The sequence below is a fragment of the Strix uralensis genome, chromosome 3 (genome assembly GCF_047716275.1).
Source record: "Strix uralensis isolate ZFMK-TIS-50842 chromosome 3, bStrUra1, whole genome shotgun sequence".
Taxonomy (NCBI): Eukaryota; Metazoa; Chordata; class Aves; order Strigiformes; family Strigidae; genus Strix; species Strix uralensis.
This window is the reverse complement of record NC_133974.1, coordinates 33,268,367-33,295,483: the sequence shown is the minus strand read 5'-3', so window position 1 is coordinate 33,295,483 and position 27,117 is coordinate 33,268,367. Positions and strand designations below refer to the sequence as shown.

Genomic DNA, 27,117 nt, shown 5'->3' with positions numbered 1-27,117 from the left:
TGACATGGTTTCTTAGCCATGGCTATTCCCAAGTCTTTGCTTAGAGGTCAGTGGTGGTTATCTCAAAGCTCTACCAAGTGGCCTGTCAAGAGCGTAAGAGCTCTTTTCCAGGCTTGCAGACCACAAAGTGCACAGCTGAACAAGTGGCTTCCTTTGGTTCTGCATATCCACCCCTTCTAGAGAAAAAAAACTAAACCAAACAACCGCATTCGCAGTGAATACTGGCATGTGCAGGTAAGAGATGGCAGTAAATATTGGCATGTGCAGGTAAGATGCATGGCAGTCCACATAAGAGGAATTCATTTTTTAACAGAAGCGTTCTATCCTCCCATTTCTGTACATAATTACAGATAAGCCACTGACATAATGATAACTTCCCGTGAGTCAGATTACATATCAATATACAAGAACATACCTTTTCGCCAGGAAGACCAGCAACACCATCCTGTCCTTTTGCACCCATTTCACCCTACAAAACAAATTACTCAGTTAAAAGTTTTAAAGACTTCTGAGGTTAACAACAACCGCTCGGGTCATATCTAATTCAACAGAAAAGCATCTTCTACCCTGTTTTTGCCATGCTTCATAATGTAACCACTGTGGAGGAGGATGCCTTACATGTAACACTAATATCAGACAAAATAAATACATTTTAAAACCCCTATAATGTCAATTAAGACCCTCATCTGAAAATACTTGCACATGCACATTTCCATAAAAAGCAGGTCTGCTGATTTCAGTGGAATTCACTGTGACAGCAGAGTAAAGCCAAGTGGGTCTATTTTCACTGGGTTGTGTGTGTTCTACACTGAGAAAGCTCAACATGTAATACAAGTTTGTTTTGTCTGAAAGTCATGTGCCCACAGTATTTTTAAAGGACACCATTTAAATTCAGTTCCTCTCTCCCTCCCTTTTACCCCCTCAGAGAAACAAAACCCCAAACCATAAGCAATCTATAAGAAAATTTTAGTTTTAAGAGACAAATGACCGATCGATGAGGTGAGGTATGGAAGATCCCAGCAGCTGTGAACTGGACCATGAGTCTTAAAAATGACTGAAGAAAACATCAAACAAATTTTGCTTAATAATGTCAAGTATAAGGGTTACAAAGTTTAAAGTAAAAATTGGGTGGATGCTAGAGGAATATATCAAAAGCGCTGAAACCATATTATAATCTTCATTTAAAAACAAAACAAAACATTAGGTTTGTCTACTTGTACCAAGAAGAGAATGTTCTCCAGCAAACAGAAAATGCCACAGTCTTTTTTTGGAGTAACCCAATTGTTCATGAAGAAAATATCACTGGTTTGCAAAGAATTAATTATCAAATTGTTCTTTGAGAGAAAGGGTTGCACGAAGAAGCAGAAGAGCCACATTTACACAAGTAATAGGTTCCTAAAATAGGTTGTAAGTCTAGGTTTGGAGCCCAAATCTAAAACTGCAAACCCAAAAGCCCCTGCTGAGGAATTAGTCCCCAAGACCTCTAAACTCACAAAGTCCATAACTTTTTAAATAGCAAGATCCTGGAAACTCATAATTCTGATATTCAGCATAAGTAGAATCTTCTCGGTATTAGGCAAAGTTCATCTGTTTAGTCAATAAACCCACTCTGCAGTAACAAGTATCAGTTTCTTACAATCTTCCCAAATAGGAGACACACACAGTGCTGCAGTGATTTCTTCTTCTTCTGTTACATATAGGACCAGAGATGCCTAACTCAACAGTGTGGCAGAAAGGTTTTGTCTAGGCCCCAGAACATACACGTTCCGTGCCATCTGCAGCCTGTGAGTGTACCCAGCCTAAAGCCCCGCCTGCCTGCACTGCTGATGCCTGCCAGTGCCCTGGTGGTCATGGCATCTAAAGTTGCTCCAAAGTTCACAAAAGGAACATTAGGAACTGCACAAGTGAAACACATCCCAGCAGCCTGGTGTCTTTCCTGAGAGCAGAGACCAGGTTCATATCTGGATAACTGTTCCTGCATTTTATCGTGAGATTGTCACCATGTAAAGTGCATAACCATTTCTTAACTTACAACTTAAGTCTCTCCATCAGGTTTAAAGTGATCTTAATTAATGTAGTTATGGTACAATAACATCAGCTAGGTATCTCAGAACTCAGTATCGGAACACAAACTGCTGTAAAGCTTTTCAAAAAAATAAAAACATAAAAAACAAACCAAACCCCCTCCCCCCCAAAAAAAACCCCACCAGGAAAAAATAAATGTGAAAGAGCTTCATAGACAGAATACTGTAGTATCTGTATCTTTTCAGTGTAAATGTAATACCTCTGTTCTGAAATGAAGGTATGAACCTTTCTGAAGTAAGGGAAGGAACAGTAAGATTGGAAAGTAGTAGTACAGAATCACAGAATTGTCTGGGTTGGAAAAGACCTTGAAGATCATCCAGTCCAACCATCGTACATAACAACAGTATTTGCTATACCACAGAGCAGCCATTATAAAACTTTTAATCCCTGGTAAAGGAAGGATTTATAATATATGTTTTTCCTCAGCACTCCCTCTAGGCTGGCACACAGCAGCTACTGACTCAGCACACTGCACTCTGAGATGTTTAAGGCTCCTTATGCTCTACCCAGGGAGTCTATGGATTGGATCCAAGGCCCTGGACGGCAATCTCAGTTAAGTTCTCAGAATTCAGTATTTTTGTCTCTAGCCTCAAGAGAAAAAAGAAGGTAAAAACCCCCCACAAACCCACAAAAAAATCCCCCAAACCCGAAGTGCTACAGGTCAAGTTTCCTCATTAACTTTTTCTAAAAGCAGAATGATGTGTCCTAATGGCCATCACCATAATTTTGAAGTAAGCTGTCATACCCTAATACTACTGGTGTTACTTCTTGCCTACCATAAAACTTACCTACCTTCCTTGCCCCCCATTTTAATTTCTTAACAGCTATTCACAGAAACCATCATAAAAATAACTGCATGTGCACATCCTGGCTCAAAACTCCTTTGTTTATAACACATGAGCTAAGCAAATCAATCAAAATGAGTGACTGCCAGGCACAGAGTACTATTCCAGCCATGAGTTTAAACCACTGCTCAGAAACAACAATGTTCTGGAGGAGCATATGAGCTACCTCCTATGTCCTTTTTATTAAAATATTGGAATGGTCCTTAGTTAGCTCTGTCTCAAAAGTAGACCAAAATCCTGTGTGTGTGAATAGCATGAACCCACTGGCACTGTGAGAGAGAAAGAAGCAGGCCTGACCCCTGGTTACCTTATCTAATCACCCACAGAGTGACTCTCTTATCTATGCACACGCTGTTCCCTTATGCCGCTTGACAGTATTTTAATAGACCAGAACCACTTTGTTACATTCAGCAGTGTATTTTTATATACTGTATAGTCTAAAATTACACAGCCTGCTACAGGCTAGGAAGCCTTTAGCGTGTATGACTTACTAGCCAATTAACCAAGGTATGTTTACACTTCTGTTCCACTAACTGCAGACAGACTCCCCACCGCGAAGACAATTATTTTCCACTGCAAATTAGATCATAAAGTTCTGCTTCTTTCTCGTAATTGTGATTTTAATGACTACAGTCTGAAAGATTCTAGTTTTTCATTATTTTATTCAATGAGTTTAAAGATCAGATACTATAGGTTGTACAACCTATAACAGCATTCACACAGGCAGCATGACAGAATAGAAAAAAAATAGACCAAATGCATTTTTCAGTTTTTTTTTACTTTTTTTTTTTGTTTAATGGCATTTTCCTTTGCTTCTGCAGATCTCAAAGTCCTCCACAAAAATGAAAGACCATTCTTTTCTCTTTCTTACATAGTAGATGTCAAAAGTATAGAAATTGAGATTAACAAACTGTGTTCCTGACCACCAGGCCTACATCTACCCATAAATAAATCTCTTTTATACCTTAACAAGAGTATTCTAACTCCCAACACACACTGCAATTGAGCTTTTTAAGTTTATGTAAATAAATCAGCAAGAACGGGAATAAATAATCACATTTGCTTAGAATACCAAAGCCAACAGAAATATATGCTGCCAGAAAAACTTCATAAGCTGGTGAACACTAGCAGTACAATGCTGGCATTTATAGGTTATGAGGTACACTCAGTGTAACAACATTCAAAGTTAGTACCGTGAGCTTTAAAACTACTGTTAGGATTTTCTACCAAGGGTACCAGTGAATATCCTTTTCAACTGAGCACAAAATACCTATTGAATAAAATATTTAAGCCATAGCACATTTCTCTTGCAAACAATAGGATGGCTACTATATTTTTGACAATGTTTACTTTGGTAAACTCATAAGCAGAGCAGACAGGGTGGAAATTCAGCTGGCTGAAAAAAAAAAAGAAAAAATCTTCTGTTAACTTTCTGTAAAGCCAAGCCAAACTAAATTCTTAAAAAGAGATTGCAGACAGCAAACACGTTTCTTTCCAATGATACTAATCAGCATTCTATCTGAAGTGGAAACAATTTTGCACATCTGAGACCACCTGCAGTATTACACTTGTGATCATTTTTTCACATTAATGATTCAGAGAGTTTCAACAGCACTTGACCTTTACCTCTTTATTCAATGCACCTGTTGTAGAAGAAATGATATGCTAGTAGCAGATGCAAAATACAGTACCTTGATTTCTACACCACACATTACTATTGAAAAGGCATGTACAGCAAAGATAGCCTGAAGCCAAATGGGGGGATAGAGAGAATGACAGTGATAATTATTTGTTAATAAATTACACTCCTTTCTCATATAAAACCAAAAACCAGTCTTATAAGAAAGCATTTTATTTAAACACATTATTTTTTCTCTTAAATTGCAAATCTATTTAAAATCTGTTTACATTGTGATATGGAGTGGGTTAACTTGACACATTAATATTTAATCTAGAAAACAAAGCCTACAAGGTATTTTGAGATGAGGAAAATATTCTCAGCAGGCTTCTGCACTAACCAGGTACAAATGATGATTTTAATACTAAGATAAAAGCAAATGCACTTAATAAACAGAAAGAATGACGTTAACGTGGCCTAGAGCACACACTGCTAGAGACTGCATTACAACATTGCTCTTGTCTACAATGGGGACATATTAGTTCAGATAAAACGAGCAATCTATGTCAGTTGTCAAAACACTCCTTAACCAAAATCAGTTTAGGTTTTGTAAGATTTGATTAAGTAAATTAGCTTTTCCGGTTTTCATCTCTGCAGAGTTATGTGTGCCAATAGCATCAGAAACATCCAGGTAAGAAAACGTGTATTATTATCAAGAAAGAAATACCAGCACACTCTGAAGAGAGTTGTTCCCAGCAGACAGTTTACCGGCAGGGTTTCCAAAAGTGATAAAGTGGAAGGTGAAAGAGGTACTGTAGAGAAATCATCCTTTATACTAGATCCATTATCTAATCACTGTCAGAGACAGTCCCTCTAAGAAATTATGTAAGCTAAAATTTAAAACTTAGATGTACAGACAGGTAAACAGTTCTAATGATTATAAAATGGTGCTAGAAGTATTTAGACCTGGGGAAAAAAAAAAAAAAGAAAATCTCATTAGGAATGTTTAGTTGATGAATACAATAAATTCAAATTCGGAGAATCTGCCAAGGGTGAGAAAGAAAACTCATCCCAGAGGTGGCATCACTCCAAGGTTTTCCTGGCACTGGGGGAGAAGCAGGGAGTATATAGCCCAGGAATTATCATCCCTGTTACTTCTAGTAGAAGCCCCTAGCTGTGCACTGACCTGGCAGTGCAGGGACTCAACCTCGCCATGGCCTGAGCTGGGTGTCGCTGTTTTAACCCCTGTGGTAGAGTCAGTGGCTGCTGTCTCCTCTGCTCCAGCCTCAGCTGGGGAGGGGGTGACACCCCCCAACCCTCTGAGCACCTCAGAGTGCTGATGACTCACTGTCACCCTCTCCACTCCCTCCTGAGGAGGACTTAAACTGCCATCCTCAGGACTGAGATGGAATACCGGAATGGTGAATATGGTAACACAGAAAAGAGGTATATATTTAAGACTTAAAAAAAAAAAAAAAAAGCCACAAATTAAATGGTATTACTAATGATATTTTTTCCTTATTAATTTGATAACTTGGACTATTAGATGGTTAAAATGTTAAGTAGGACTACCAATAAATTCTTAACTTCATAGGCATGGAGCGTTCCCTTCCACCCATTATAAGATTTTAGTCTACCAAGTACACTGGCAGTTCCTGACACTGTCATTACTGACGGCCAGCTGTATTTTGCCCCAAATTTTTCTTTTTCATGTATTCCAGCTTCTAGGTCCCTATCTGCAACAAAACATCTATATTCTCTATCTGCAACAAAACATCTGCAATAACCTCTGCAACAAAAATTGGACCAGAAAGGAACCATTCTCAAGGCTGCACAACACAATAGATATGCCTCAGGTGGAATCCAGTGGATCTGCGTTATAAGAGGAATGACAGAGGAGGAGGAAAGGAAGGCTAGCAAGGAAAATAGGCAGAAAGAGCAGTCACGACACCTCATTTGTTCTCTATGAGTTCTTTTTTCCGTATCATTCTATTACAAATATTTTCCTAGTGCAACAACATATTGCATAAATCTATCTCTAACAATCCTAAAATAGCCTTTTAAATGTCTTTGTCCTTAAGTAAAATTTAAATTAATGAAGCTCACGTGAATAGTAACAAATTTCTCCACGGTGTACATCAACAGGTACTTCAGTGTTTGAAAGCACTCTCCCTCTGGCTTTTTGCTCTCTGCTGTACTTTACATCATTAACCATAGACCTATTAACACAGCTTGGAATGGTTTAATATTATACCAAAATATTTAATTCTCTTTGGATTTCAATTTAAAATTTTTCATAGGCACTAAGTTTGCTTAAGAGAAATAAAAATAAAAAAGATAACATACCATTACTTTTTTTAGCCTCTTTGATAGAGGAAATTAATTTGTATGTTCAGTATATATGTAATCATTCCAATTTCTGTGATCCATATTCTGAACAATTTTTACATCTTGAGAACAAAACAGGACCTTCACATCGTGATCAAAAGACATTTGCTAACAGCAAATATATTTGTAAGAGTCTGAATAGCTATATGTCATGCTGAAGTAGTAGAAATTGCTTTCAAAACAGAAAATGTGGCAAATTTCTCACTGAGCTCAGCAGAAGAGGAAACCTAGCTCTACAGAACCAATCAGAATGTGTTAAATCATAGGAGACTTCCACCTGACTTGTGACCACTTGAAACTTGTGAAATACACTGTACTCAGAACGAAGCTACCATGACAGTAACATGGCATATCATATCATTCAGGGATAACATAAATTGTACACTTGACTGCTGGTGCCTCAGTTTTCATCCAACAGGAAAAAGCTATCAGGCAGTCCAAAATGTCTGTTTCAAGGGCAGAGATCAGTAAGCAGTAAACAAAGTTGGTCCTGGTGACTTTTTGAGTCTTAATTATTCAGATATTAAAGAACAGGAGGTTGTCCCTTGCTGCAGATCGCTGCAGAAGCTGATCTCCCAGCAAATAAAATCCTACAGAGCAACCATCCCTGGATCCAAGCTTGCACAGGAAACAAAAGGGACGGGAGCTACTGCCCTTGAGGCAGTTTTTGCTACATTAAGTGGAGTATGGTACCAAACCGAACAGTCTGGTCATTCAAAAAGGGAGACAGTCTTCAAACTGAGCAGCTTCTTCACCCCAAAGGACCAAAGTTAATACATCTATTGTTGAGTGAAAAACTGTCCTCATTAATGTCCTCATAAAGCCATAACAGAAGGCCAGGCATACAAACACGAAAGTCATTCACACAAATGGAATAATTTTGATCAGCGATGCTCCTGTACATTCAGATGGACAGCTTGCCAGACATGCATCAATATTTGCATGAATGCTTGTTCCAGTGACAATACGGCACTTCAGTCATTTGGGCCCACAATACACTTTGGACTTGGGCTCAAACCCGTTCAGAGGTACTGAGATGAGCCAAGAGTACAGCCAAGTGTGCAGGAATGAAGTGGAAACAGGCTAACAATTAAATTCAAAATGGCTAAAAATGGCTTATCAGGTATCATGCTTTGTATGGTGATAGCTTAGATATACCCGAACAGGCAAAACAGAGTCTGATTTTAGGGAATAACTACGTTAGACTGAAGAGAAGGGCGATTTTGGGGGGCTTGAATATAGCCTAACACCAATTTGTGTAGAGTCTTTCTTGCCAATCCCATAGCAACAAAAAGACAGGTAAATTCAGTCATACCATCAGTTACTGTGGATGGGAAATTGGAATGAGACAACGTACAATGAAAGGATAAGGAATGTTATGCTGAATAAGAGACAATATAGACAGGTACAGAAATATCCTAGGAAAGAACCTAAAAAATTAACATTAACTTGTTTTCACTTGGATGCTGTCACGGCAAGGACATTTAAATATAGTTAATTGGATGCTAATAATAATATAATTTAGAAGCAAAAGAAAACAATAAAATGAGGAGCTGAGCACAAGCAAAGTAGGAAACATAGGCTGAAGAACCATGAGACAACTTAGAGAAATCCCATTTTTTTGTGACTGGCCAGCAAAGTCATCGAAAAGCTGCCTATTTCACGTGTAACATATTCAAAACATCCAACCACAGTCTGTTACTCTTCTTTACATAATCTGGCAATAAATCATGTATCCTGCATGTCTGGAATGGTCTGAGATCTTGCTGCCTCTCCACCTCTAATAATTAATGTAACAATGCCATCATTGAGGGCAAGCATTACTAAAAACTTGCATAAATGCAGATGCGAAGAAAAAATGGTACTAAAGCCTCAGAGAATATGGCATTCAACTCCATCATGGTAGGCACTATTCAAGGCAGTATTCATTTGCTCCCGAAGGTCAACAGTGAGATCATCCTTTTAATCACAGCAGTAACGTGCCCTCCATCATCCCCAAACAAAACTCAAAAAACCCCCACCTTAAAGCTAGGAAGTAGCAAGTACTGGTCAATTATAAGGACGGTCTAAATTAAGCAGCCTTCTAGCTGTTTGCTGTACTACCTCTGACTTTAACTTACTTATTCATTGAATTTTGTGAATTGACATTCACAAATGTCAATTTACTATCATTAGGCTAAGCTGCTGGATGCACATAATCCTGCTCAGGCTCTATACATTCAGTGAAGTATCAGAGCGGCTGGGGATAAACAGATCAAATTTGGATTTATAGGTAGTAGGCCACTACCCCAAAACCATCTATTTGTATAAATTTTGAAAGATTTATTTTTCATGAATCTCAAGCTTAAGAATTTTCAGTTTTACATCTAAACCAAAAATTTTGCACTTTGTAATTACCAACTACGTCAGACACAGACTCATGCAATTTGCTATTAGTGATGCTTAGAAGCTGAAAGGGTTAACTGACCGTTGGAAGGTTTTTGAATCAGTACAATGAAGGTTTCTTTGTAAAACGATCAGGAGAACAGAACCGGGGGTAACCAGGCACCCAACATGCTTTATTTTGAGGTACTATGCTTAGCATGGTAAATATTGCTAATTGGCTGAGACAGAATGGTAAAAAAATTAGACTTCTGAAGTCTCCTTTCTCATCTTAGTAGCAGTAATAGTCTAAATGGATCATGTCAGGGGCAGAAGAGCACTTTCCCAAATAAATGCTAGGAAACCCCTTATGTTGGTAACATAGGCTAACCGTGACAGTTGTCCTATATACTCAGACCTGGGATCAGCAAAAATTCATGATTAAATTTGGAAACTGCCAGCAATCCCTCTAGGTTCAGCTGGACTACTGAAACTAACATCCTTGAACTTTCTTTTCCACCTAGGAAAAAGACAAAACTACTATCAAAAGTGAAATATATATTGGAGGGGAGGAGATGGGGGGAAAGACATTATCAAGGAATTTATTTAATTTCAACTGACTGTGTGGATAAGCCCTCTCAGAATTGGACCTATTTCAGCCAGGTACTGCAGTCCTAGGAACAGTGCTGGCTGTCTTCACAAACTATTTCAGATCATGTATTAAACAGTGTGTTGTGAGGTAGGATGATGGGTTAGGACACCTCCAGCCTAACCTCTGGATTGGGACATTCGACATTCCAGGTATCTTCCTCTCATACTGCATTCCCTGAACTCAGAATTCCTATCTACTGTTGTTCTGGCCGATTTGCAATAGTTTATTCAAGTTGTCCCCTGTATCAGAACAAGAAAAACACATTTCCGGGCATGTCCTAATCCAGCATTCTCCAATCAAATTTAGGGAACAGAGTGTGAAGGGAAAACATACATTATCCTGACCTTTATTATTAGGAAACCCCCAAGCTAAGTAACACAGGAATGTCATGATAAGTCTTACAGAATAAAAATACAGAATAGGTCCGAGGAAAGGCGCACCAACTCGACTGTCCTAGGGGCTTGTCAATGTCAGGTCCCTCTCTCTTCACAGTTAAGAAAGTTTCAGGTAAGAATGATGTCAAAGAATATACAGTGCTGAGGTCATATGAGTGAATTCATACCCCACTACTGATGACTGCAAGGATGAACCCACCGCACAGGATTCTGTCCATCAGTGCTGACGTACACACATGATATGGGAAAATCCTTGTCACAGACTACATACATGACCTCTTTATTTTGGATAAGGGTAACAGGCAATAGGACTTGATGACAGGGTTGGGTAGGCATGTGATTTCCAGCCAGGCAAACCCTGTTCCATGGAGTTGATGAGGGGACCCCAAAGTGCAACAGCTGTAGGCTGCCTGGCAGGAAGCCTGCATACAGAAACAGAGACTGACTGACAAAGGATTTAACCTGTTACAAGGAGATTCCTTTAAGGAATAACAAAGCCCATAAAGTTTCTACTTAAGAAAGATAAGCCAAAGATAAAGATTTGAAAGAGAAGATTCAACTGATATTTTACCTTTTCACCTTTATCGCCTTTCTGGCCTGGCAAACCAGCTACACCCGGCAATCCTGCTTCTCCCTGGTTTTAAAAGAAATCAAAAATCAACAAAGAAGCAGATCCAAAGTATGTATTTTGTTTGGTTTCCTTGTCTTTATCACAGAAGTCTAACAAAGCAAATGACTCAGAATAAATATAGTGCCACACCCAGGAGAAGCATTTAAATAAAACGGTTATGTAGAAAATAATTTATTCTCAAGTAAAAACATTTACACTACATATAATGCCTAAATATAATTCTCATTTTTACCATGAATCTTTTTTTTTACGGTGTGTATTCGAATAACTAAACCTTATAGACCCCTGCAACTCTAAATTAACTAAGTCTAACATGTACTGTTTCTTAAGTGGGAAATACAATGTAAGTACATTACAACACTACAAACCAGTAAGACATTCTTCATAACTACAAAAAATACCAAAGACTTTTTTGGTTTTTTGATACCTAGGAGGATTAAACAGCATGATGCATTAAAAAGCAATAGGAAAACCTCATACTTTATTTGGAAAGCAGTGGCATCTCTCTCCAGATTCTTGTTGCATTCCTGGAAGTGTGTATATTTTACTGACATGAACAGTCACTGGTGATGAAGTCGTAGCAAGCAACCTCTCCTCATGTGGGCACTAAAATAAAAAGATTTTCTGACTTTTGGACCACTTTGGTTAATAGATAAACATAATCCAAACACTATTTTTAAGTTACTTTCTGTTTTAATACTCCTATACACACCATACTGCAGAGAAGCCACAATTGCCAAACAGAGGAAAAAGCTGTAGTAAAATGAAGTCTAGACATTGTGATCCTTCTGTACTAAAATCAGTGTCAGTTAAAACTGATCTGTCCCACTTCTTTCTTCCAAAAGAGCCCAGACAGAGGAATAAAGTCTCCTGTAATTAGAAGTAGTAAAGCAGAAAATGCCCATGGGAAAAAAAGAGTACTTCTCCGTCTCATACTGATATGCAAAATGTCAGAGTGTGTGTGAGAGGAAAATTCTGTCATTCTTTTGTAATAAAAGACTTTGGGCATGCACAGTTTGGAAACAAACAAAAAGCACTAAAGCCAATATTCACCTGTCTGTAACTCATGAGAGCTGAGCCAACCTGAAGATATACCACAGGACAAGTCAAAAGAACCTGACAAATTTCAGAAGCTCTCATCAAGATGTAATGAGGTCTCCTGCGAGCTTTCTGTCAAAGAAATTCCCACAGGATTTACAACTTAGTGTAGAAATTTGTATCCAAAGATAAATCCATTCCCTTAAATTGCTGAAAAAGTAACCCTTATAATTGGTAAGGAAGTAATGAAAAAATAAATCAGAAAATGTAATGCTGGTTTCAATATGAAAGTCATTAACAACTAGTCCACCATTTTTTACATCTCCAACATGACAGAAATGAAACCGATGGTGCTTTTAGCTATATAGCTGAATGAATGTTTCAGATGCAATTAACAGAGCCTATCCTTGAACTTTTTGTGTTCATATATAATTAGGGTTTGTTTTGGTTTTGCTTTTTTGCTACTGTGTCATAACTGTTAAATTAATTGTATTTCCGTGCACAAAGTGGAAGCTACAAAAAAAACACCCATTCGTTTCACTTACCCATGAGCTTATACATTCAAGAGAAAGTCTGCACTATTATCAGGAATATATTTTGAAATATATTTGAACAATAAATAATTATTTAAAATTGAAATTTCCCTTGATAAATTAGATCCAGCCTCTTTCATGCTTCTGAGCTTCAGATGTCAGTTCCCACAAAGTTTTCTGCTCCTCTGTTCTTGAGCAGCTTTATTCCTCCATTCTAGCTAACCTTTTCTCCCATGTCTTTGCACATGGAATCAATTAATCCTTTTGCACTCTCTGGGTCTTTTTCACTGACTGCAGGCTGGGTGGTGATGGTACTGCCCACTATCTCAGAGGACCCTGCTCTTACAGACTATTTATAACGAGCAGACCAATATTTTAACATATTTTCTGAGGGTTTTTTTTTTTTCTTTATTTCTTTTTTCTCCAAATGGGCTTGATTCAGCAAAATAATCACACCTGCAACTTGAAGTATTTCTATAGTTCTACTATCTTCCAGTTTACACTGATTCTGTCTATCAAAACAAAAGGGAAAAGTGTACCCTCTAAACTATATCAATGTTTTCCCTTATGTTAAACAATATATACATCTCAGCATGTGCATTATAAAGAAGAAAGTATTCACCTATTATGAACCACACATTCCTCCACGTTAGTGTACTGAAATAAGGGAAACACCCTCAAGACCTTCCTATTTTTCTTTCCTTCCACTGTCACTCTTTCACAGGCTTTGTTTATCATCTGTAATGCTTCACTGGATGCAACTGTTATTGAAATGGCCTCTGTTATTTGAAGCCATCCTCAGGTCATCGCAGTGACTTGTTTACTACTCTCTGAGATTTCCTCAGTTACTAATTAGATATTAAGCAATGTTAAGAAATGCATTTAAAAAGAACTAGCAACACCTAGTGCCTTTGACTGAAGTTCCACTATGCCATTTAGTTAGGCAGCAAGAAACAATGTACCATGACTCCAGATAGAGGATTCATTTTTAGGACGTAATTAATCTAACACTTCTATTGAAATTTCTTTACAACTCTAGTAAGAAACAGTGAAGCAATTTCTTTGGTATTAACATTCGCATTTTAAAAAATAACTTACGAGGTCTGCAGATATTTCACAACATGTATCCTCTGTTGCAAGTTTTGGATTACAATAAACTGTTATGCGGTGAAGTTCAATCTATTAAGAAATACAAAAGAGATTAATATGACATGTAAAAATCTGTTACAGCATGCATTTTCTTATCTTGGCATAATGAACTTTCTCTGTGAAACACTGCGTATTTCTGAAATGCTGAAAAGAGACAAAACCAAAACAATTACACAACTCCTCACTTAAGGAACAAATTATGCCGTCTATTACTTTGATGTAAATTACATTTCAGATTTATCTTTATGAAAATTGCACCCCTCTGTACTGCCCTTGCTATATTACATACACATTTTAGCGCTCTAGACATCTTCTGCAAACCTTCTTTTCAGGAATATAATTCTCTCTGGGAATGAACTAGAGTAAAGGTTTGATAAGCTCTCTCTCATATACATCTTCTATCACTTTGGACAGAGCTTTGCCTGGACTTTCACTGAATCACCTGAAGAGTAAAAAAAATCACAAATTCTGTACATAAAGCTTCCGTTTTGGAGATTTTGGGTGGATTGGTGAGATGAACAGCATCTAATTTTAACTATCTAATCTTGCCCTTGTATGTCTCTTTCTGCATCTGTTTTGTATCTTCTTATTCTCTCCCTTGCACTTGTATTGAGAAAGTGACTGTTGGTACAGGATTCACTCTGCTGCCTTTGTCAGCTTTATGCCCATAATTTCTTCCTGAAAATGTCGAAATCACAATTAACAACTTCCACTCAGAATTATCCAGCCTGTGCCATGCAACCAACACAAGATAAAAAGAATCTGCTCCTCCTCTTGTGTGCTACTTGGAAATGAGGAGATGGTACATACATTTCAAATAAAGTTGAACTCAGTCTTAGAAAATAAAATGAAGCATGAGCTTGGCCCCATGAAATAAGAGCTCTGAGTCCATGCCAAACTGTTTAGTGCCTCACAGGACTGATTCCTCCCACAATGCTAGTTTGCAGTTACAACGTGCTATTTTCATCTGGAACTGTACAGTGTACATAATATAGGTGAAACTTTCAGATGGTCACTATAAACTCCAAGCCAGATGCTTTAAACCTGGTAACTGGATGTCAGCATACTTAAACTGACATTTCCTGGAGCTTTCAAATTACTTGCTGTGAGCATTGTGCATGAGGAAACAGAGAAGAGCATCTCTGGGACTGAACACAGCCCAGAATATTATGGAGTTGCCTTGGGTAATTCTTGGACCAAAGGCTGCAGGAAACACACTTCCAACCATTTCCTAATCCCTCCCATTTGGAGAAGGGAGGGACAACTATGAACAATGTGCCCCTATTTCTGCATAGCTGAATCACCCTGGAATGTGATACAATCTTGATACAGAAGTAATTCTTAATTTTTTTGTGTCTCCCCTTTATCAAAGGGAGAAACTGTAACAGATGACTGATAGAATCTTATAAATAATTCTTGTAAAAATTGAAAGAAAAAAATTACCACTGGAAGTCATCTCTAAATGTAGTAATAATATGTCTATGGTAACTATGTTGCTCTTACTCCAAAGTGAATACAGAAAAACAGACTCCTGAAACCAGGACCGAGTTTCTGCAGTTACTTTGGTAACAGAAGGTTTGTCTTAGCAGATGTTAACAGCACTGAATACTGTTTAGAGAAAAAGACTTAAGGACTTCAAATTATGAATACACACTCAAAATTAATAATCAGTTTTGAACCTTTTATCTGCATAATTCTTTACAAAGGTGTTAGTAAAAGTGTGGCTAAAACATGATTTTAAGTTATCTGGTTTTCCTTTCATACTACTCACATCTACAGGCTTATCATCTGCAGCACGAGAAGCAATCAGTGTCCTTCCCTGCAAGTCAATGGTGAATTTTTCATCAGTCTGTTTTCTCTCAATTAAATTACAATCCAAATAGAGGGAAATGATCCCCAACTGCACGCTAATACCAAGCTTATGCCACTGCCGATCAAACAATGGATAAATTTCTCGACTCTTAAAAGTGTAGTGCAGTATATTTCCCTGAGCAGATTTGGTCATATACTCCACAACCTTTTTAGTACCATCCAGAAGGACAGAGATCTGAAAGCAAAATAAAATAAAAGCGGTCATTTAAAATTTACAAGTATAAGAATTAAACACATATATAAACCATATACAATAAAAATACTTCAACTACATAGATGGGGCAAGAATTATATAATGAAGCACTCTTCTATGTAACTTTGTAAATACACATCAGCTATAAATCATAACATGCCTTCTTATCCTAGTCTACAGTCTTAATACATTTTGTTAAATTTCTGTCATTCCCATAATAAATCAACAATTATTTCAGAGTAGACTGTCTGTTCCATATAAACTGTAGCTACATTCAGTGGCAAAAAATCCACTAAGTTGTATTTGCCATATTATATGGGAAAAAAAAGAAACTTAATGAAAAAAAAAAAATTAAAGATGATTCTAACCTCAGGTGTGTCATACTGATTTAAAACTTGCCATATATACCAACGCTCTTTCTTGGTATTTCGCCGTACACGGAACGTAGCTACTAGAGAGTATTCTTCAGGAAGCCCATTTGGAAATACTTGCCTACAATAGGAGGGAAGAAAAAAAGATTTCTTGTTATTCTTATCCACACAAACACTGCTTAAAAGGAATGAACAGAAATAATACCTGTCAAAAAAAAGGAGCCAAACACTCACTCACACTCATACAAATTCACAGGCTTCAGTGTTCAGAAGTGCCTCTTCTCAAAAGTACAGTTCAGTCTATTTACGAGAATGGCTGAAGATTTCATTAATGAATTTTTTGTTCTAACTTTTTAAAAATTTGTTATTATTATAAATATGAATATTATAAATAGGAGTCTGAAGGAACTGCTGTGAAGTGAATGCCACACACAAACATATTTTAAAATACTACTTTTCCTAATTTATTGCTTGGGATACTGGAACAAGTTTCCCAGAGGATTTCTGAAATAATCCCCATCCTTGGAGACTTTCAAAACACAGCTGGATGGGGCTCATCATAACCTGATCTAACTTTCAAGTTGGTTCTGCTTTGAGCAGGGGATTTGATCCAATGACCTCCACAGGCAACAGCTCAGACATCTTGAGCATCAGAACAGCTGGACTTTAGCAGGCTTGAATGAAAATAAGGAATGCACTTCTGAATAACTGACTTGCTGCTGTTTGATTTTGTTATTCCTTTCTTACCTATGTCGACGTCTCTGAAAAAAAGTCTGACTTGCTACCTATATCACAGAATACAGTACAATACCACTTCTACAAACAAAGTTTGTATTTCAGAAAAAATGAAATTAGTCTGTAACTCAACTCTACAGACTTTGGTAATCATTAAATACATACTAATTCTGTACTAAACAAATTAGGATGTGCAATCAGCTTTCTTCTTTTGAAGCTTCTGCATTTCAAATTATTTCTTTTCTAAGACAGAGGTAAGACATGTGAAAACCACAGATGCACACTACTCAAGACACAAATAACTAAAGTGTTAACATTGCTGTTTGCTGAAAACTGTCAGGATTGCCCAACTAGCCACATGGCAATTCCCTGGATCAGAACAGAGGAAACTTTAGGGCCCCACGTAGCAGAAAAATTTCCTCTGTTTTTCTTCCCACAATCATGTGAAGTAAATAGTTTAGTTCTAAAAAACTACAAATGGGATTATAATTACACAGTAATGTGCTATAAAGGCTTTATTAAAAAAATTAAAACCAAACCAAAACAAATGGAAAAAAAACAGAAGAGGAAAGCATCAGCTGACGAGACAATAACCCCCCAACTCTCCTGGAAATGAGTGCACTTCAGTTAACTTAGGATCTCAGTAAAAATGCCTTCTGTGTAAGACGGCTTCTCTAAATCCTGTCAAAGAGTTTCTTTATGGACTAACACCTATTTAAGTCCCTGATGTGGGAATCACACTTCTTTGGCTTATTTCCCACAGCTGATTCCTGTTTTATCCCAGGACCAAATTGGCTGCTCTCCCACATTGTTAGTGGACCCATATGCTCTGTTGTACAGCTATAGATGTTTCAATGTCAAAAGGCAAGGAAAAAGTGGACAGGCTTCGCAGCACTCAGATTTCATACTACTCTGTATTTTAATTATAGCATAAAGCGTATGTTTGATTCCTAAAGAAAATACCTTAATTGGGCATCAGTAATACATGAGTGCATCTCTGCACACCAGTAAACTATGTGGACTTGGGATCAGCCCTACGGTTTACAGCACCCCAGGCAAGCTAAGGAGATGGCATCTCAGGTTTACAGCTGTAAACTAGACAGGATATCTGGCTGTGGGAGCATATCATTAGCTCTCCAATTAACTTTTCCAGCTAAGCTCCATATTGGGAAACACAGGGGTGTTTACATTAATGGGCAAAGGACAGACAACTGTGGAAGCGAAATGATCAGAAGTCTTCATCAAATGAAAGGAAGGGAAACTGTGATTGGTATGATAAGTCTGCAAAACTAACGGAAGTAGTTTCTGGACATAGTAGGTGTTCTAGTAAATATGGAGCACTTTTTTTTTTTTCCACCATGGTTGTTTTTTACTGTAAGCCTCCCTGACACTTTAAGAGCTATCTAAATGAATGACAGTGTGAGGCTTCTAAAATGTTAAGTGTTTCTTTCAGAATTTTCTCAAAAAAAATTTGGTTGTGTGTGAGTGCACATGATATACAATTACTTTCCTTAACTGTTTATCAAACCATTTGGGAAACAGGACAAAAGTTAAGGTATGGGCCAGCATTATGAAAAAGAGTGAAAAGAATGGGAGCTCACTCTAGCTCCTCTTATCTTTAAACTGACAGAGAAAACTATATTGGGAGAAATGAGAAAAGCAGACAAGGTCAAATTAATTCCTAAGGGCATTACATGAATTTCCATGAAGTCAACTAAAGAGCTAAGATTCAAGCAGAATTGGATCAAGTATATATTCAGTTAGATTGACAAAGTAATTTAGGTAGGAAGGTACCTCTGAAGGCCAATGGATCTTACCCCCTACTCGAAGCAGGGCCAACCTGAAAAGTGTCTCAGGTTACTATGAGTCCTGTTCAGCTAAGTTTTGAAAGTCTTCAGTAACAGGAATTTTTCTACAACCCTCTGGGAAACTTGTTTCAGTGTCTAGCCAGCAAACAGCACAAATCTGGTATACAACTACTGTATACCAAAGACATAACAGAAGCAATATCTTTTTTCTGAGAAGAGTTCCCATTGTGTAACAATATGAACACTCCTTGGTGACCGAAAAGTCATTAAAAGATGCTTTGAAGTATACACTTAACACTCAACCCTTCCAGTCAGATGGTGAATGCTAAAAAGAAAAAAATGAAGGGATAAAATGCTCAGAAAACTAGCATAATATCTACCACTATACACAATTTCCCCTATGCTCTTGCTCCCTGAATAGCCTCAGGTGGACATAATAGAATAAAAAGTATTCATCTAGCATTGAAGTGACTCAGGTACAGATGATCAGTAAGATACTATAGCAAAATTTAAGTATTACTACCATGGTATATTCTATTCTGTAAAGACCAGTTAAAAACTCCTCAGCAACAGGCAAAGTATGTATGTGTTTTAAACAATAAATATATAATGACATTTGATGGGGGGAAAAAAAAAGCTGGAACAGAAATGTGAACATAAAATCTCATATCAGAATATGAGAAAAGCCAAATAAAATTTTGCAGAATACTGAATTTTAAATGCTGTCCAAGCTTACTATGTGCGATTTAAGCACAGTCAATGGCTTAGACACCTCTGGGAACACAGGCAGCATTCAGGCATCTCTCCATACATCTTTGAGTCACAATGAAACTCGGGTGCGAGTTACATGTCTGGCTGCTTAAGTGATGGTGCTTCTGAGCTTCCCTGGAACTTATACCCAGATGCCAGGGAAAATATGTTGTCCAAAATGATTCATTTTAGGTGCCACCAGGGGTTAGGTGGTGCTTGAGAGTAGGCAATTTGAATCATTCTCTGAAACTCAGGTGCCCAAAGTCTGACTAAATTATACTTTAGGTGGAATTTAGAGTTTGATTTTCTCCCTCTATCCATATCGTGAGTAGTATATAATAAAAAATGAAAGTTGATGAATGGAGCACTATGTTCTCAAAGTGAAGCACACCCTTGGTGGAAACTGCTGAAAACAATAGCAGGAATTGAAGCACATGAACTGAATACACAAGCTTGAATTTACACCACCCTAGTCTGCTGGATTGAGGTATACGGTAAATTACAGAGATTCCAGCTGGCAGATTGAGGAGACCAAAGATAACAAGAAGGAAAATCCCTAACAATATAAGGTTTTAGATCGTATATATATACATTACAAATCCAGACATTCAGGTATCTCTTAATGTTCCACATGTTGAAGCATCAGGCAGATGCATCCAGAATGTTAATAAATACACACTGACATTCCTGCAAAAACCATGAGCCATTCTATCAAAGCATATGTATACTCAAAGTTGCAAAGGCTTTTGTTGCATTCTCCTCTTTTTTACTGGATTAAATGTAGCCAAAATTCTTCCTAAAAACAGGTTCTGTGGCCCAAGCACAGCACAGATTGTGCATTATGAGGTTACTAGAACAGCAGTTACTGGAATTTTGCATGAACTTTACAACTGTATTTATGCACACCTTCCACAGTTTGTAATGATCAAGTATAGACTGATTTTTGGCAAAATATTTGCTTATTCATTTCCTCAAAAGTCCTGAAAAATTCTGAAATGAAGATATCAGCTGGTTCTCCTACTGCTACCATGCTAAAAGAAGTAATTATGAATGAATTAACTGTGTATTCACTGTGCTATAAACAGTTTTAGTTCTATCTTTGTAAAGCAGTATTGAGTTACCCATATCAAATTTAGTAAGGCAATCCTTTATTTACCTTTTGTTTTTATTTTTAAAAAAAGAACTAATGGAAAAGCAGCATCTATTTTTAAATCTTATGAACTCTAATTGTTCCATATCAAATGAGAATACACTACAGTATATGATAAACTTCCGTATTTACAAGTATCAATGAAGCCTCCAGCTTGCTGAATATCTTCCAAGAAGAGAAAGATGAGCCAACTTACATTTCCTGAGAGTGAAGTGAGAGATGTTTAGAGTTTATGGCAAGACATACCTTTTCCAGCTGACATATACCATTACCTGGTATATGTCACTTGTAACATGACAATGTTACAATAATTTGGTGACCAGAGCTCAAGGAGTTAGTTTAAACAATTTTCCTATGGTGGATAATGATTTATTTAGTACTACGTTGATGGGGACACTGAAATCTTAACCTTTTCGTGTTTACTAAGGGATTTAAACTGAGATTCATTATGAATAAAAAAGTAAAGCTCAGGTGACCAAATACAAAAAATCTCCACATTATTCTCAATATTTCTACATCAAAATATTGTATTTTTGATTCTCAGTTTTTGCCTAACTTGACGGGTACAATGGGAGAAGGGGAAATAACTAACAAACAATCTACCAATCTCTGTCTATAAAGGGTATTTTAAATTCTTTTCAAATAAAAGAACAGCTGTTTGTTACTCAGAATAAGAAATAATTTCCTTCCCATCCATCTTCCTCAAATCACATTAAGATGCACTATACAGTTTCATGTTACAGTAGGCCTCAAGTTGTTTTCATATGACACATTATATGATGCAACTCAAGGGAAACTATTCAGACAGCTTAAGAGTTATTAATTACTTAGGGAGAGCTCAACCCACTCAGAAAATGTGCCACTGAAAGCAAAGCTGCAAATTATTTTAACACTGAGAAAACGGATTTACCTAATATTTCATACGGATTTACCTAATATTTCATATACTTCAGTGTGCCTCTGCTTTCATTTACTGAATAGGTATAGATTAGCTGTCACTTCTAATATACAGGTGGTTTAGAATTTTTTTAAAAAATAAAAGTCAATGTTATTGCTATCAAAATTTTAAAGGACATTTAAAAAGAGATTGGTTTGAAAGAGAAATAGAAATACCAAAACCGTTACACCTTCACAGAGTACTTTTCCCCTAGAGTTTCCACCAGTACTCTGTATTATTATTTACAGGAATTATTGGTGAACTCCTGGCCCTAATGAAGTCAAAGGCCAGTCTGCCATCTATTTTAAAGAGGTCAGGCTAACAAAACTCTACTTTCTAAGTTTGGCCAATTTCTGTGCATTTTAACTTTTCTGGGAAAAAAAAAAAAATCAGCAGCAATAAGAACACCAGACTTAAAAGTAGTAACATATAATAATGGACACTGAAAATGCAACAGTGTTTCTTCTCATTTTCTTAAACAGAATTCTGCTGCCTGATAAAGTTTTGAGAAAATTCAGGTCAATGTTTAGGCTTTTGGAGTCTTTTCTTGTGTAAGGCAACTTTCAGCACTTCTGATACAGTTATACACTTCCCTTGCTCAACTAGGATATTTGTTTTATGAACCAAATAGGTCTCAGGTTAATCAGTGAACTTTCCTTGTACCTGAAAAATAAAAATAACCCTAACAAAGACCATAGGCTACCAAAAGCAAGAATGTGTTATTTGAGCACACAGTCATTTTTTTCTCTCCTTTTAATAATGAATATATTTTAAACTGTAAAAAGATGACAAAACAGGTTCAGAAACCAGCAAGAGTACCACATTATAAAATGCTATATTCAAGCAGCATGTTTCCCCTTCCAAACTATCACACCTTACCACAGTAAATCAAGCTGCCCTAATCAGTAGTAAGCATCTTTCCACACAGAGGCACATGGGGTGGCAAAGAATGACAGCCATACCACCATGTGAAGGAACATGTGTCAGGGAAGAGGAGAAAGCCAGAGCATGACCACCTCAGCAAGCTAAAACTTTACTCAAAGTGATCTCATACTCCAAAGGACCCTCCTGCACTTGCACTGGTTATAGACTCAAGAAAACACAATGCAAGAGTGACCCCAGACAATGGATATACTACTAAGCTGCCTTTTTATGTACTAAGCAAGTAAAGGAAACATATAGGGTACTAGAAAGGTTTGGGTGGCTTTTACAGTATACAGGCATTGAGATGTTCCTTCAGACACTTTTGAGCTCAACATCTAATGCATGGTCACCTGTGATTCAGAAAGACTGAAGTCAATCTATATGATTCACTCAGGTCTTACACTAAATACAGGTCTTGCAGTCAGAATGTTTCTTTTCCTTCGGAGATGGCCAGAGAACAAGTAAACATACTGTTCTCAGAGTCTGAGAGACGGGGAACACAGATGAGAAAAATGTGGAACTCTAGTTCTTCCACAAAGGGTAAAAACATTTCCTCTGCATCTACTTTCTCCTAGTCATGCAATTACATGACACTTTCTGGTGTCCCTCTGCCTCATGCTGCTCAAACCAGATCAGTGGTTTTCCATGTGTTGGTACCACTTTCTGACTGAGAAGCATGCAGAGACTTTCTAACACTGCTGGTAGAAAGTGACCAAAACCAGCCTCTCTTGCCTCAGTCTTTTTTTTCAATCTGATTCTTCTCATATATATTTTCAGTAGCTGTGGCAGACAGGTAACACCTCTGTAGCAGATACTGATACATCAGTAATGGATACCTTCAGTTCCATGTGCTCCTCCTCACATGGACATTACAATAAAAAGTCGCATTGAGTCTACTGGTTTTAGAGTCTTGTGAATACAGTGATGTTTCTCACACCAAGTGCCATTTCACTGAGCATTTCTCCACATTTCATGGATGCTAAATCTGCTCATATATCTAAATTAAAAAATGTCAGTTAGGAAAAGGTCCTTCCACTACTACTATCCATCTTCCTATCATAGCTACACTGAAAATATAAAAAGAATTCAAAAGAAAACTATCTTTTTTCAACTCTCATCATCTCCTGTCAGGAATCATGCTCTTCCTAGATGTATACCTCATTCTCCTTTCCTTTCTATAGCTCAATGTAGAATAACACACACGTGCACCCGCCATCCCCATTTTCCTAACAGGTTTCTACTCCTGTGATTCACTGCAGGGAATGAAACCCCCCTGAACACATACAAACATGGTTTTATTCTCCAGCATGAACGTCCCAGAAATCTTCAGTGCTCTTCCTTACTCAGAGCCACACTAGTAAATCGATTGTTTCTGTAAGGAAACTTATTCAGGGTCTGACACATTCCTCACAAGAAATCCACAAAAACTGAACAAAATTTTCTCTTTGGATATTAATGGCAGAATCCAGAGAAGTTTAATGATCTGTCTGTTTCTTCAGTGGTTGTCTCCTAAGCTAATGTGCTTAAAAGAATGGAAGATATTTAAGTTGTCTTCAAGTCATTCAAGAATTGTATCAAGCTTTTTGGCATGTTTACATAATCTCTCAAGGCCATTTTGCTGTGCTAAATGTTCTAAAATCCAATTGTGCTACTCTTTTTTTCAAGTGTGGCACCATCAAGACAAGAGGATGTGAACTTAAATACTTTTACAGGAACTTTACATACTTCTTTTAACATCTACCCGTGTCTTTATTTAGACATTTTATGAGCAGCTCTATAACTCACTAGGTCCTCCTAGTTTGCTCCCAGAAATGGAACAAAGAGAACAGGTCTAGTTATTAGTCTGTTATTTGGCAGTCTCTGAAGTCAATGAGATATTAAATTCTTATGCTAAATATGATTATCTACAGTGGAATGGAGTTATTTGGCTGATCAAGAAACCCTCTGAAGACATTAGAGGAAAAATAATTACAGTAACCTCTGAAAGTCAACTGGCAGCAAAAATTGCTCTGCATGCATTTTCACATGCTTCCTACCCTGAAGCAAGATCTATGGTACAGTGCTAATTATTTGTAGATGTCAGTGGTTGCTGTTGTCTGGAAAAGCAAAGAAAATGCAGACTACAATAGAGGATTTGTCTATTGGAGACGATGATCATTCAGTCTGAAGACAGACGATGCTCTTCATACTTGGAAAGGAGGGAGGAAATAAGGAATGATATTTCTTTTTTCTTGGCCTATATATGCATATCTTTTCTAAAGGAGGAAGAAATCTAAGCATCCATCTCTCCTTGGAGGTTTTTACAGCCAATTTACCAGCACTATACAGACATTTGTACGGTATCTAGAGATGCTAGCTGATTCCAGAAACAGAATGATCTTTTTAGTTTGGTACACAGGAGGGCTAAGTCAACTCTAGCAGAGCTGCATGCTGAGAGACTTGCACACTCCTACTTCTCACGCTGGTCTTGTGAGAGCTACCTTCTGTATTTCTGGATGACATTGTGCTACTCAGCCTAAATGTATTGTCTCCTTAGAACCCTCGATTTCTTCCTGTTTAGTCTCCCCTCACCCTCACTCCAAGATTTTGGTAGCTTTTTACAATGAGTCAATGGAACAAATGCTAGTGAAGTGAACTGTTGATTATACTTAGAACAGGCTGCCCCTTTCCTTCCCTGGCTCATTCTGCCAGGTCCTAGACAACCCTGGCTGATGGTAAAAGGCAAACTATCTTGCAGGCCAGCATTCCTCTTATGAAAATGCTGAGTGCTCACAGTGAACTTAAGAGCATGGCTAGCAGAGGAAAGGGAGAGCTGGAAGGAACTGCTGCATGGAGTACAGCTGAACCAAACTAAGGGATGCGTTTTTCCTCACCTCCTCAAATAATCACCTGGATAACTAGCCTCCTCCCCTTCAGCATGCAGGACTGCCTGTAAATAAATTAATTCCAGGCTAAAGTCACAAGCAGGCCAAGCCAAGGAAAAAAGCTTGAGAAAAAAAGCACAGGCAACATCGAAAGTACTACAGCCTACAACACTGTTATAGATGGATGTATCTACCCATCATGGTTCCAGCTGATCCCCCCCAAAAAAGAAGGTGTAAGTGGTAAAGATTAAGTTACCAACAGAAGAGACCGGAGTAGGAAAGAAGGTTAATGATACCAGATATCAGGGTCTGACCTGAAATAAGTAGCTCTGTCAGCTGCAAGAGTGAAGCTACAGAGAGAGAACATGCTTTTGCTTTAACACCCCCTACACGCAGCATAACTAGTCTATGAATATTTAAGTCTGGTGTTCTGCTTACAATTTGAAGGATAATTAGATAAATAAAGTGCTCTTTTACAGTTTGCAAAAACTGTTAACATTCATGGGTTCTATGTGAATGAATATGGAAAATAAAAGATCGAAAAATTCATTTGCATCACATAAAAAGACTTAATAGCATTTTCAGAAACTGAAAATTATCACTTTTCTGAAGTCTCAGGACTTAGAAATGAGTTGTCTAACTAAAATTAAGTTTAAAAAAAAAAAAAAGTCCATACACCTTAGCCTGCATCTCTCACACTTCCTGTAATAACGAGATTTTTTTGTAAATTACAGACTAAATGGGGTTAAAATATATCAAGCTCAAAAATACCAACACTGCATTGCTATCTGCCAAGTCATAACTATGTTTAACATGATGGGCCAAGGACCTGTGACTTGCTAACTCTGTTACTATCAGACCCAGCTGGGAAACAGCCAGGTATTCCCTTTAAAGAGCTAGGAGAGAAACCAAAAAAAAGCTTGGAAAGAGAGATGGGGGTCTTGCATTAGGCCCAAGACAGAGGTGTGGAAAGGAGGCTTCAAGTAGTGGTAGCTTCAGATAAGTCAACGAACATTTTACTTAGATTTTACCTAAACTTCACATCAAAAGAACCCACCAAACGCAACTTGAAAGAACACAGAATATTACTGGGAATCCTTCTCAGGCTGTGGAAACTGGCCAGATGCCTTATATACAAACAAGGACGCTTGATATGCTGGGAATTTACAAACTTTTCTCAAAACAGTGAGGGCTCCCCAGTACAAAAAACTTTGCACTAAAACAATTCTATACAACTATAAAAATTTGCGGTTGAATCATCTATGTAACTTCTACATGAAAGTAGCAGAACTAGAATGAACAATGACCTTATTTTTCAACAGTAAGGCTGAGACCAAAATCTTTACTGCTGATGAAAATTCTAAGAACATGATATTACCTACTACAAACCTCAGGCTAGTAGATGAAGTGCAAAGAGTTATGACAGTAAAGAAAGTATCACTAATATCACCAATATTTTGCATTGTATAAAACTGTAAGATTTAAGCATACAATGAGATGCAAGAAATGTTTTGGAAGTTCTAAAAAGGAAATACTTTGTTCCCTCACCACCCTATGACAAAACCAGCATTCTGATGAATTTGCTCTTACCCTCTAAATTCATTGACAATGGAATTAAGTATCCAATATTATAGGAATCTATTTGTTAAGAGTATAGTCTATAACAGAATCCCAGAATCCCAGAATGGTTGAGGCTGGAACAGACCTCTGGAGATCACCTGGTCCAACTCGGGCAGCTGGGCACCTAGAGCCAGCTGGATAGCAGTACACATTTACTTGTGTATGACAACAAAATCAATCCAACATAAGCTGTTTAAA

At 37.5% G+C, this 27,117-nt stretch overlaps 1 protein-coding gene across 1 annotated transcript in view; it reads right to left on the bottom strand.

Annotated features, from left to right (window-relative positions):
• COL19A1 (collagen type XIX alpha 1 chain) overlaps positions 1–27,117 on the bottom strand; it is a 226,223-nt gene that overhangs the window by 174,832 nt on the left and 24,274 nt on the right. The window contains exons 7-12 of the mRNA XM_074861812.1: positions 16,129–16,252; positions 15,467–15,742; positions 13,645–13,725; positions 11,456–11,581; positions 10,916–10,978; positions 416–469 (exon numbers count right to left, since the gene is read on the bottom strand). Of these exons, the coding sequence (XP_074717913.1) occupies positions 416–469; positions 10,916–10,978; positions 11,456–11,581; positions 13,645–13,725; positions 15,467–15,742; positions 16,129–16,252 (724 nt within the window). The remainder of the gene's footprint in view (positions 1–415; positions 470–10,915; positions 10,979–11,455; positions 11,582–13,644; positions 13,726–15,466; positions 15,743–16,128; positions 16,253–27,117) is intronic.